Source organism: Canis lupus, chromosome 30, assembly GCF_003254725.2.
Source record: "Canis lupus dingo isolate Sandy chromosome 30, ASM325472v2, whole genome shotgun sequence".
Taxonomy (NCBI): Eukaryota; Metazoa; Chordata; class Mammalia; order Carnivora; family Canidae; genus Canis; species Canis lupus.
The window spans coordinates 16,115,009-16,128,658 of NC_064272.1; the positions used below are offsets into that span (position 1 = coordinate 16,115,009).

At 39.4% G+C, this 13,650-nt stretch overlaps 1 protein-coding gene across 4 annotated transcripts in view; it reads right to left on the minus strand.

Annotated features, from left to right (window-relative positions):
• ATP8B4 (ATPase phospholipid transporting 8B4 (putative)) overlaps positions 1–13,650 on the minus strand; it is a 243,207-nt gene that overhangs the window by 26,923 nt on the left and 202,634 nt on the right. For all 4 annotated transcript variants that reach the window (XM_025472826.3, XM_025472825.3, XM_025472827.3 and 1 more), the window contains 3 exons: positions 13,231–13,375; positions 10,016–10,199; positions 9,271–9,494 (listed from right to left, as the gene is read on the minus strand). In XM_025472826.3, the coding sequence (XP_025328611.3) occupies positions 9,271–9,494; positions 10,016–10,199; positions 13,231–13,375 (553 nt within the window). The remainder of the gene's footprint in view (positions 1–9,270; positions 9,495–10,015; positions 10,200–13,230; positions 13,376–13,650) is intronic.

Sequence of the window (13,650 nt, forward strand, 5' to 3'; positions counted from 1 at the left end):
GTCTGTTTTGAACCATGTAAGTGTCTCTTCACATATCAGAAAAAAAGGAAGAGAAGAGTTCTCTATTTCTCCAACTTTACTGTTTTACTATTTAAGGAAAGCTCTTCCTCACTCCCTTCTTTGTGGGAGTAATTTATCAACCTTATCAACCATTTTATATAGAGTAAGAATACACCAGCTACAAATTACAGTCTAACAGCTTGAGGAACAGACAAACTATGATTTATAGAATACCACATTTAAAAGGACCTTAATAAGGCTCTTAAACAGTTACAAAGGGCTTTCCGCTCTGAGACCATTGGCTTAGCTCCTTGTTCAAATGACAGGATGGACTACCTCTTTGGAGACATGGACTCTGCCTGCCCCCCTCCCCCCCCCCCCACCGACTTTTGCTGTGTGTTATAAGGGAAAACTATATAGTGATATTTTTCTTTTTGGCCTTAAAAACATTTGTCATTTAAAGAAAACACATTGTGGAATAAATATGAGGTGCTCAGTCTCAGCACATCTGTTCCTGATTTGTGCAATTAACAGAAACCCACTAGCGAGAGCCAGGAGGAATGGCCCCAGCCTGAGCACCCACCCTTTCCTGAGTTTTCCACAGAGCACATCTGGAAGGCAAGGGGGAGAGGAACTGCCATGCCAGGTTGAGAAAGACTCATAGGTAACCACATCCATGAAGTCATCAAAGCCTGGAGATTAGTCTCACTCTTTCACGTAATTTTCAAAATTTTTCATTGTGAGTTTTCTTATATTGTTTGACAGAACTAAAGTTTTTCTGGACTTGACAAGATAATTGTTTCCATATCATAGCAGAATTTAAAAAAAAAAAAACCACACAGCTCTGTATCTCACTGACAATGATAAATTGTCATCAGATAATATCATCCCACAAGTACACAGTGCCAGTAGTTGCATAGTTTCAAATGTGAATTTCCTAAATAGGGCTTCAACCAGTTTCGACCAATGGTGGTTGGTCTTTTGTTTTGTTTTGTTTTTTTTGTTCTGTCCCTGCTGGGGGATGGTTCATATTTATTAAAAATACTGAGGGCATAGGATGCTTTTAAAGTAAGTTACTCATACATACAGTGCACATAAGCCCACAGTGCACTCCATGAAAATCATGCAGGCTTTGATAACAGATTGGGATAAGGTATATCCTTTACAAGACTCCGTGATTCAGTTTAGAGACTTCTCTGACCTTTACCCAAACCCCTCTGGTCCAGAAATCTTGTTGGAAATCTCACCAGGACAGATTATATTTAAATTCTCTCTTAGTAGCAGTTTGGTAGGAGTGTTTGCTGGAAATAAATAAATAAATCAATAAATAAGTTAATTAATTTTTAAAAAATGGCTTCAAGCTTCCAGATGATTCCAGGAGGCAGTCTGCCCTTTCTAAGGGCCTAATCTTTAAGAGACCCCCTCCCCACCAAGACCTTAGTTCTTTCTCAGAAAGAGCGGATTTTCTCCTCATCGTCATATTGCACGGAGTGTTGCTGAATGTTTCTCCTTTAGATACCAAACAAAGCAAACACTTTCCTGATATGGGGTTGCATGAAAACAGTTTTTTTTTTTAAAAAAAAGAAGATATAGCCATATTCTCTTCCAAGTCTGTGACAATTGAAGTGGCTACTTATCAAGCAGAATAGAGGGAGCACTAAAAAGAGTCAGAAAACATGGGTTCTACTCCCAGCCTTGCACATCACTGATCCTCAGATCTTGCAGGACTCAGGCTCCTTCTCTGACATTCCCTAACAGAGCAAAGATTCTAGATTTCAACAAAACATACACTTTTTTGTTCTGTGTCCCAGCTGTTTCTCCAAAGAAAGTCCACGCAGCAAAGCAGGCAATAGGGGTATGGTCTCTCCCAAACAGATTCTTTCCCCATGTATCCCAAAACAACCACAACAGAGGCAAAGCACTGCAATAAACCAGGAGAAGGTCCACAAACCAAGTCAAACCTGCATCACACTGTCATTCATCTGAGATGTCCTAGGGCCACCACCATCTGACATATAGTGAATGGTCCCACCCCCCAACCCCCTGGAGCTTCACACCACAGCTGTATTGATTTACACATCTGCCCAGACCACCTATCAGGATGGAGCATTGGTGAGAATCTCCTGGAGCTATCATCAGAGAATAAGAGCCCGGATAAAATTCACCAGGCCCCCAGAGACAGGCCAAGGTAATAAAGAAATAGCACATGTCACTTCATTAAGAAATTAAACTGGTGTTTTTAAAGTCAACAATGTGTCTAAGAAGGCACATTCTGTTTACATTTGATCAGATGTTTTCAGCTGCAGAGTGGATGACTTCAAAGCAATCTGTTGAGAGGTGCAGGAAAGAAGTACTAAAGTGCTATGAATCATGCTGGGATTAGACAGGGATAGCCCCAAGACATGGCTCATCCATGACAAATTTAATTCAAAAAAACTCTTGGTGGAAAAATCCTTACTTTCTACCAAAGGTGGCTATTCAACATCAGTTTCACATTTATGAAAATAAAATTGTTTCCAGACTGTAAGTTCCCTGAAGGCAAGGACCGCCTCTCTCTGGTTCATTTTGGTGTCCTTGGAGATCACTTGGCTCTAAACTGGCCCTCAGTTTATTCTTGCTAAATGAATGAGAATTCAAAAACTCTAGGTTGTGTGTCAGAGGATGAGCGTGCGAGTCTCACTCCTGTGAGGATTGGACTGACAAGTGACTGGGGATTAAGCCTGCCAAGAGAGGGCCTCTAAGCACATGCCTCTCTCTATTCCTGAATCAGCCAGGCCCTAGAGTTTTCATTACTACTGGCTCCATTTTGCTGTGGAGCTTTCAGTTCCACTGAAGCAATTTAGGGGAGAGATGAAGAGGTAGAGAGACCTCAGATGGCCTACCTTCATTAACAGACTGGAAGTAAGTGGTTTCTAATGGGCTTTAAGGGCTACGAAAGCCTTGTCACCCAACACATGGCTTTGAAGGCCAAAGCCAGCTAACCAATTTCAATGGGTGGGGGAGGGGAGGAGCATCACTGCAAAAATGTCCCCTATTCAAAAATTCTCATAATCTGTAGATTAGTGTATCTCCCAAATATGCTGTTTTCTTTTCACTTGCCTGACTTAAAACATCGTGTCTTTGGAAAAACAGGGCTAAGAAAAAAATCCAAAGGATTTTTCAGTTACACTTGTTACTAAACAGGACCTTTTAGCAAAAGACGGAAAGGAAAAGAGATAACAATCCCTACCATTCCCAATTCCACATCCATGTTACCCTCACAGGCAGTCCCCAGATTGCTAGCACTCCAGGGCACACACATGTGGATGGGTCTGGGAAACACCAGTCTCCATCATCATAGTGGTATAATTCCTATTCTGTAAGACAGAGTCTTGCTGTACACAATACTGTTAAGACCTCCCCCTCCGACTAATGCCATGTGGTTTTTAAAAAGGGTTTCTGAATGAGTTGGTTTTAAATGGAATTGTAGAAATTGAAAAGAGATTTCAAATGCAGCTTATCTTCAGGTCAATTGGTAAGAGTTCGAATATGAGGTGAGGGTTTTCCTCCTGCTTCTCTAGAGTTTCACACCTTTACACAAGCCAGCCCCTAAATCCCTGCAGGGTAGTGAGATTTCACACCTTTAGACCGCCACTTGATTTTGAAAACACTCATAGCTTACTTGAGATTTATCAAGCCCCTGAAGTCATTCCAGGTCCTCACACATTTCTCCTTTTCCTATGTTCTCATGTTAACTTCCATTACAGTCTTCTATTGGACTTATTTATCCATTTCTTTACTTCCTGGATGAGAAAATGAGTTCCAGGTGGGTAGGACACTTGACCTATTCATCATTTTGTTTTCTCTTCCCAAGACCATAAACAAGTATTCTTACTAGCAATTTGACAATGTTGTGTGACTCACAGCTATGGGAAAGGAACAAATTATTCATTTTAAAATATCAACAACTTAAATGTTCATACAATCAGAAGAGTCAAATAATTTATAATAAATCCATATTTCAGAATGTCTTTAAGAAAAATAAAATTTTGGGGATCCCTGGGTGGCGCAGCGTTTTGGTGCCCGCCTTTGGCCCAGGGCGCGATCCTGGAGACCCAGGATCGAATCCCACATCGGGCTTCCGGTGCATGGAGCCTGCTTCTTCCTCTGCCTGTGTCTCTGCCTCTCTCTCTCTCTCTGACTATCATTAAAAAATAAATAAATAAATAAAAGAAAAATAAAATTTTGGGGGTGCCTGGGTAGCTCAGTCCATTAAATGTCTCTGCCTTTGGCTCAGGTCATGATCCTAGGGTCCTGGGATCCATTGAGCCCAGTGGACCAGCTCCCTGCTCAGCAGGGAATCTGCTTCTTCCTCTTCTGCTTCCCCTGCTTGTGCTCTCTTTCTTTCTCTGTCAAATAAATAAAATCTTTAAAAACATAAAATTTTTTAAAGAATGTAAAATCAGGGATCCCTGGCTGGCGCAGCGGTTTGGCGCCTGCCTTTGGCCCAGGGCGCGATCCTGGAGACCCGGATCGAATCCCACATCGGGCTCCCGGTGCATGGAGCCTGCTTCTCCCTCTGCCTGTGTCTCTGCCTCTCTCTCTCTCTGTGTGTGTGACTATCATAAATAAATAAAAATTAAAAAAAAAAAAAGAATGTAAAATCAGAGATGTTTCTCAAAATATGGTAATTTTTTTGAAACAAGAAAGATACAAAGAATATGTTCTCCAATATATAAAAGGTGACATATATTCATGTATATTTTTATAATTAGAAAAAACTGAGGATACTGTAAAAGACTGCAGATGTTTAGATGTAAACTCCCCATTTTAGCATATGAAGAAGGCTATTTTGTCCCCTGGACGTTAAACAACGGAAGTTTTTGAAAGGGAGAAGCACATGAATAGCTTATTCCTATAGGGGTAGTATTCTTAGCATCATTTTGTCCTTCATACATCTTCCTGCTTCCAAAACACTGGAACCAGGATGAGTAGCGGGGTGATGTCTAGTTTTGCAACTGTTGTTGTAGAGACATCTATTCCAGAATTTCCCAAGTGGATTCTGTATGGCACCTGTTTTAAGGACATTGTGTATGTTGCTTGGAAAAGTGGGGTTCCATGCCAACTGAGTTTGGGGAATAATAACAAATCTCATTGACTCTAACACACTATTTATTGTGACATCATTATTGATGCCAAGTTTAGACCACATGGGGAATCTAACATTCTCATAAAACTATGGCAGCAAAGGGCTGAATCCTTAGTGTAAAAGATAGCAATGCAGGTCTGCATTCAGTCTGCCTCACAAGAATACCAATAAGCAACTACCTACACACTGGATAACATTATGAAAATCCCAGAACCAGGACCTGAAACTAAAGCACAGAGATTGAGAAGGACCACATTAGAAGGGCAAGAGAAGCAGCTTCACTCTGACCACATCCCCCTTCCCAAGGCCAGCATAGTGCCTCGCCAAGATGACCCTGGGGCCTGTGGTTTCTCCAGTGAGAAAAAGAGAACCCAAGGTGGATACCCAGCTCTTGCAGCACTGCAGGACACTTCCCAGGAGTCCTATTCGGGTCTTGCCTCATGAGGATTCCTGGGGGAATCTGCAGGGCTCAACCACTGAGGATCAGATGGAGATAGAAATAGGAGGTGAGGCGTATAGCAACCAGCACTCAGATTTTAATGGGCTCTAGTCCTACTGTTAGCAGCACTGAAGCAGAGATCTCTACTGGGGGTTCTGCCAATGTGCAGAGCCAAGTCAGTGATTATGTCTCGTTGAGAAGCTTGGATGGCAGTTCTGCCTGATTTGGGAACCCAGCTAAAGAGCTGTATTTACCAGGGGGCCCATTCAATGATCCCACGTAGGCAGCGAAGAAAATTCGCAGCTCCACCCAGCTGCTGAGTACAGCCTCTGATCCCACCCAACCAGAGAATCCGGGTAGCCATGGAGCCATCCTACAGTCCTGTTATGCAGGGACCCAAGCCAGCAGTCCTGTCTTATAGTTAAAGTACAGCCTCTGGCCCCACAAAACCAGGGGCCCTGAACAGCAACCCTGAGCAGCCTCAAAGCCCAGTCTATGGTACCACCCATCCAGGGAACCCAGCCTGTAGCCCCACCCCACAGCAGAGTTCAGCCTACAGAACTACCCAATTACTAAACACAGCCTACAGCCCCATCCTGCCAGGGAGCTCAGCCAGTGACTCTACCCAATCATGAAGCATAGCCTGCAGTCCTATATGATGAAGCCCAGGCAGTGACCCAGCCCAACTTCAGGGGCATACGCTATGGCCCTGCCTGATCACAGGGTATAGGGTGGGTCTCCACCCAATTGCCAAGCCCTTCCTATGACCCTGTATGAACACAGAGTCTAGTCAGTAGCACCATCTGGTTAGGGGGCACAGCCTGAGACCTTATTCGTACATGAGTAGTTGTAGATCCTAGTCCATAGTCCTGCTCAGTCACAGAGCCCAGCGAGGGATAGCCCCTTTGATCTCAGAACACAAACAGTGGCTTTGCCCAGCTGGAGACTCTGCAGGAAGCCCCACCTACCCACAGACACTGCCAGTTGACCCAACCAGTACTTCCAGTGGAGCTGATAGCTGTCTTTCCTTGCTGAAGCAAATCTGTAAAATCTGGAAGCAGACACCACTTACTCAAATGTGCAAATACCAACTCAAAGAATCAAGTATCATGAAGAATCAAGTAAAATAATACCAAAGGACACTAATAAAGCCCTAATAATCAAATGTAGAGAAATGGAAATCTATGAACTAACAAAAAAAACTCAGAGTAATTCCCTTAAAGAAGGTCAGTGAACTACAAGAACACACAGACAATTAAATGAAATTAGGAAAACAATGTATGAACAATATGAGAAGTTCAACAAAGAAATAGAAATCACCAAAACAGATATCCTAGCCTAAAGAATACAGACTAACCCGAAGAATTTAGGGAGGGCATCAATAACAGATCAACAGAGCAGAAGAAAATCAGTGAATCAGAACATGGATCATTTCAAATTTTCCAGTCACAATAATAGAAACAGAGAGTAGAATAGTGGTTTCCAGGGACTCGAGGGAGGGAAAAATGGGGAGTTATTTTCAATGCTTATAGAGTCTCAGTTTTATATGATGGAAAAGTTCTAGAGATCCATTGTACAACAATGTGAATATGCTTACCACCACTGAACTGTACCACTTAAAAATCACCAAAACTTTATGTATTTTTAATCACAATTAAATTTTTTCAAAAGTATTTTTAAAATAGTTGATATAGACCATGATTATAAAATCTACTTCATATGATTATTGTAAATACTGAGCTAATAACAGGCAAAATATTTAAACAATGCCTGGCACATAGTAAGTGCTATATAAATGTTCACTATAATTGCAATTTGTTTTATCCCTACTTGTTGGTGTCAACAGTATAATAGTTCCACCTAGGAGATGACACCATAGCACTGATGCCACTACATGCAAGCATTGTCACTGACTTGCTACCTTGAGAACTCAGTGTGACTATGGCATTGATTTCAAAATGTAGAGTGATGTGCTGTCTTGTGATGTGTGTGTGTTGTATTGTGTTAATATGGTAGTAAATTGAACCATAAATGATGTTATGTCTTACAACCAGATTTAAGCATTAGGTACTCATGTCTTTGGAACAATCATTGTTCTCCCATGTTATTATCTTTTAAAAGGTAAATACTGGTGAAAGGATTGGAAAGCCAATTGCTTAACATCTGACTCTGGCCAGTTTTATCAGATCTTGAAAGCAGAGCAGAAAATCACTTAAATGTAGAGGTTAGAAGTCACTGAACATTAGTTTCCAACTTCACAGTTTAACAAAGAAAACGTTGGCAGTAAATCTGCTATCCAAGTTCTGTGTGCTTGTAAATGCGAATCACTGACCACTCTCCTGTGTCCTAAGAGGTCTAAATCAAAGTATAGGTGTCCCTTCATAGTTCTGTGATTTTTCAAAAGCCCCAAACCTTTGAAATATGAAATAGGGAAAATTAGAAGCACTGCTTAGTGAACAACCTTGCTTCATTTTTATGTGGAGAAAAAGTCCCCAGCTTAAGAAGGCACAGGCCACATTCTAACATTTGTTTTTGTTGGACAAGGTGAGATTATGAGCAGGTAAATCCCACCTCAGCCTTCTCTGAAAGTGCTAAGAAAACTTTTGAGAAATTAAAATCAAGACTTGCTTTACTCCAATGTCTGGAGATTATAAAATATGTAACAAAAATATCAACATTGCCTGCTTTTGTTTCTGAGCATGTTATCCCTAAAGGAACATTAGGAATGGGTATAGTTGTGCTCATTTTAAAAATCTCAACCTCTTAGATATAGGGAAAAATGTACAAAACCTATATTAATTACAAAAATGATTCACTAATCTCCCTTGGCACATTTAAAATAGCACAAAATGTTGCAATTTAATTCATCTCCATTGTTCTGGAGTAAAATGATTGAAAAAAATTAGCTTTATGTGTATCATTGAAACCAGTCATTAAATCCAAGAGAAAGGAAGAACAGTTGAAGAAATCTCTCATAAGAGTTATGGTTACCATGTCATTCTCATTCTCTCTCTCTCTCTCTCTCTCTCTCTTTCATAAGTATATGCAGATACTATTGGCCTGATGTTTCACAGTTGATAGCCAGGGTCAAAACTTTCCTAGTATCCAAGATATGGGGTGAAATAACTATCTTTTAAAATGAATATGAGTAGATAGAAAAATAGAATCCTGATTTATGAATTGCTATTTTTTCTTCCTTGTTGCCAACATTATCTATTGAATCAATATCTATTTTATCAATTTTTATCTGATGAAATACTGTCAAAACAGCTGTCATGTCAGGATAGCAATCACTTCCTAATTTAAAACACATTATTTTCAGCCCATATACAGTCTGTGTGTTAGATGAGTGACCATCTTTCCAGAGAAACATCAACATTTCTTGTTAGTGTTTCTTAGGCTTCTGTTCTGAATGAAAGCTCCACATCAAGCTTATCGTCATAGCAAAATATTTCAATAAAAAATTAAACACACAGGAAGGAGATTCATTGGTTACCTATATAAATAAAAATAAACAAAATTCCAATTAAATGTATATTTTTTGTGTTTCAAGCTCAAGTCAACTATAAATTACATAATTGTCATGCTGTGACCTATATATGAGACATATAAAAATGCTATTTATTCATAAAGAGCCATGGAGAATAGTCATTTGCAATTCAGGGGGATCTAATAAAAGAAAGAAAAGCACTTTTTTACCAACCTGGGCTGAGAAACCACAGAAGAAACCAAACCAGAAATGCACAAGTGTGAATGCAAAATTCTTATAGAAGAAATAGCGTAAGAATTTGCACATTCGGAAATAGGACCACCTTCCATGAACAAGAAGAAGCCTTTGGAGGTATCTAAATTGTGCAAATGAATAGTCACTGGCTAAGACTGCCTGCAATCCTTCCTGGCCGCTGATGCCAACGCCAATGTGAGCACCTATAAAGGAAGAAAAGAAAGTTTTCATTCCCTAAACAAAGATACAGTCTCTTTTAGGTCATTATTTATCTGGAGAAATCTTATAGCTATAGCACTTATAATTTCTCACATATATTATCTTATGAAACACTCATTAGTTAGGTATTTACCCTAGTTTTCCAAAAGAATTTCAGTAATTTGTATAAGTTTTTACAATTTGTAATTGGCAAAGCTGGGACTAACCCCAGATTTGGGGACTGTGGATCCAGTATTCACTCCTTACACCATAGCTAGTTACCATACAATAGAAGGTGATCATTATCTTTTTCTAGCCTAAAAATGCACAGATGATTTAATTAGACAAAGGTTGGGTTTTTTTTTTATGAATTCTAATAACGCCTAATGTATTAGACTCAGGAAGGATTCATTTTAGAACCAGTGGTAAAATTAAGTTACAGTATAATCTCCATTATGTCTTGCCAAACGCTGAACTCAAGGACTGCTGATCTACAGCAGACCCTATTGAGTGAATATTCTCTTACTTTTGATCATGCTGACATCATTGGCTCCATCACCTATGGCCAAAGTGACAGCATGCCTATAGTTCTTCACCAGCTCTACCACTTGGGCTTTCTGGAGTGGGGTGACTCGGCAGCAAACCACAGTCTTACACATGCAGGCGAGTTCTATGAGATCATTCTTGACATCACTTTCTAGGGCATGGGCCTATGTTATTAAAAAAAAATATCCAGATTAGAACAAGACATAATCAATGAGAGATGTCATTTGGGAAGCAGATTTCTTGTTTTTCAACTGATTTCTTTTCTAAACAGTTTAATTCATTTCAACAAGTCATCGCTGACCCAGAGTCATATAAACAACTAACTAAAGAAATGAGTACTAAACTTCTACTAAGTGCCAAGGAATTTTAGAATAAAATTTTTAAAAAAACAGTGCCCTTGTGTGTCCTTTTTGAGACATTATAATGCTGTATGGGTAAGATATAATTAAATGCCAGAAAAGTGGGATGCCTGGGTGGCTCAGTGGTTGGGCGGCTGCCTTCGGCTCAGGTTGTGATCCCAGGATCTGGGATCGGGTCCCGCATCGGGCTCCTGTGAAGAGCCTGCTTCTCCCTCTACCTATGTCTCTGCTTCTCTCTCTCTCTCTCTCTCTCTCTCTCTGTTTGTGTCTCATGAATAAATAAATAAATCTTTAAAAAAAATAAATGCCAGAAAAGTTCCAGAATCCATGAAAATAAAAAAAAGCAAAAGATGGAACGTATCCACCATCTCACCAAGTTTAGAATGAACTATAAAATGATGGTGATTTCTTTGTTCTATGTGATGGAACTTTTGTTTCCTTTGCATTCTTGTTCATATATTTAGTGTTTGTTGTTGTGGTTGTTAATGGTTGGGCAAATGAAAAGCAGATGATCTGGAGATGAGCCCTTTAAAAACAAAGTGATTGAAATAGAGAGAGGCCTGTGCAAAAGGGTGGCATGCAACTTGTGTCTCAGTCAGGGTTCCCAACCAATTCCACTCTTGTTCCTCTCCAAATGCACACAGCCTTTCTATATGACAAGAAATGACTGAAAAAGAGAACATAATCCTTTGTGGTTAACTGTGCAATTTGTCTTCTAGAAAATATCTTACTGTGCATTATTTAATAAACACATTAAGAGGAAACAGGAATCTACATAAACTTTGAGTCATGTCTGAATGAATCTTAAGCAAGACAGTCACAGCCCATCACATCTGGCCCCTATATTCCTTTTGAGTTCTGTCTTCTACCACTACCTTTAAGTTTACTCTGTACTCTCATCATGCCAAATTGATTGTTTCTGTAATGGGATTGGTTCTTTCTTGACTCTGTGCCTTTGTACTTGCTGCTTCTGTACCTGGAAACATCACTTCCTCCAGGAAGTCTTCCCTGACTTTCATACAAGAAACTAAATGTGTCTGCCTCTATGCACTCAAAGCTCTTTGTTCATTCCTCTATGTAGTATTTGTCATACCACTGTGAGATTAGCTCTCCTACTAGATGGCAATCCCTAAAACAAGAACCATGTTCTATTCACATCCTTATCCTCCGGCCTGGGCATATAATAAATGTTAGTGGTATCAATGAAAGGATGGGTGAATGAATATAAAACATGACTCTGACATAGAAAACTCTTATATCAAGGCCTATGATTCCCAGGGAAAATGGTGAGTTAACTTTCTCAAATTTAATTGCTCTTTTTAAAAGAGAAAGCATGTAACTAGTTGTCTTGCCCAGAATGGTCCCCTTTTTTCTCTTTTATTTTCTTCTTTATTATCAACAAGTGAAAACCTAGACTCAGTCTCTGATAAAGAGCCCAATTATATTCTGCAAAGCACTGAGATTTGAGCAAATTGGAATCATGATTTACTATAAAAACAAAACAAAACAAAACAAAAACAAACAAACTAAAAAACCCTTCTGACCATACCAGCAGAAATGTGGTCAATTCTCAAATGAAAAATGGCATTTCATGGTTTCCTAAGTTTCAGGCTTTGAAGCTGAAAGGGTTCTTGAAGAACATCTATCTTAGCTCTTTCTTTCAACAGATACAGAGACAAAGAAAAAGTAGCATACATTATCACTTGAGTACTCTAACCCACCACACATTGGCTTCTTTGAGCCTGAGGGAAAGTCAAAGCACAACTCATTAGGAACCTTTCCATATTGTAGTCCCTGGGCAATTCAGCTTGGAGGCCACCAGTTTCAAGTCCCAGTTGACAGGCTTATAATTTTCAGTTGCTGCTCATTTGTGCAAGGGAGAAGTTCGTGTCATCTGGGCAAACCTTCGACTGAGCTTGGCTTGCAGCTGAGCTCTGTAACTTTCCATGGTGTAGAAGGCAACACATCATTACGTCTGGAATCCAGCTGGATAATGCTTTAAGCACTAAGAGCTAACAGACAGCTGATCACAAGGGGGAAAATACAATATACTCATAGCCAATTTCTTTTGTCGTCTAAGAAACTGTCTACAGGAAGATACATTTATTTTTCCGAACTCCAAAAGTGAGAAATTATCATCAAAGCTGAAGAAAGATGTGAGATTAGCTCTTTGTGCATATAAATGATAATTTCACTGGACTCCAATCAGAGTTTTTGTTTTCTAAATTAGAAACTCAGAAGAGTGTTTTGATATTTGTTCAAGATTTGGAACCTGAACTACATTAAAAGCACAATGCAAGTTTATTCTATTACGACAAGAACCAGATTTCCTAATCAAAGCAAATTGTTTGGCATTGGTGTAAAATACTGCTATTTAGAAAAACCACCAGAGGTATCTTAATGGCAATAATTTGGTGTGATAATTATGTGAAGATCAAGTTGTGCTCTGCCAAATCACAAACATCAGCAAGAGCAATAATTGCAGTATATCCAACAGTTACATTATTTTAATTAAATAACAGGGAGCTATGACACTCTCCCTTAGAAAGCACTTAAACAATACTACTAAATGGCCTACAGTCATCTAGATGAGATTGATATTCTGTGAACATACTATTTCTTTGGATCCCTCCTTTCGCTGTGGTGATTCAAGTAATAATATATGAAATATATATCAGAAGTTTCCTTTCCCCTTGAAAACAGGAAATCATTGTGTATACCCTGTTTCTCGTAGTGTCATTTATGTGGAAAACACAAAAGGAGATCTCATTACGACAGCACTAAAGAGACAATTATTGGGATAAAGAAAAAGAACAAAAGCCTTAAGCAAACTCACCAAACTGTGGCCATTTATGATTAAGGCATAATCTCCTGTTATGGTTTCTTCTACAACTGAGTCCAGCTCCAGCTGCTGTTTTTCAAAAACTACATGGCCGTTGGAAGAACTTCTGTTTTGTCCAAACAAATTTTCCTTTGCTTTTCTTGAAGGAGAGGGGGGAAACAAATCATAACAAGTATACAGAGCGTACCTATTATGCTAACAGACTGGATAGAGGTAAATTCATTTCATCACAATTTGGATAGACTATGGCATAAGATTCAGTTACAGTAAAGCAAGACGGATGGTTCTTTGTGATGGGGAGACCATAGCAAATTTGCAAATTCCAGGAAGTATGAAAGTAAACACAATGAACACAGAATCCTTTGAACATTTACAATTGTCTTAAATCTAAATTATCATCCTGAGCTGGGCTTG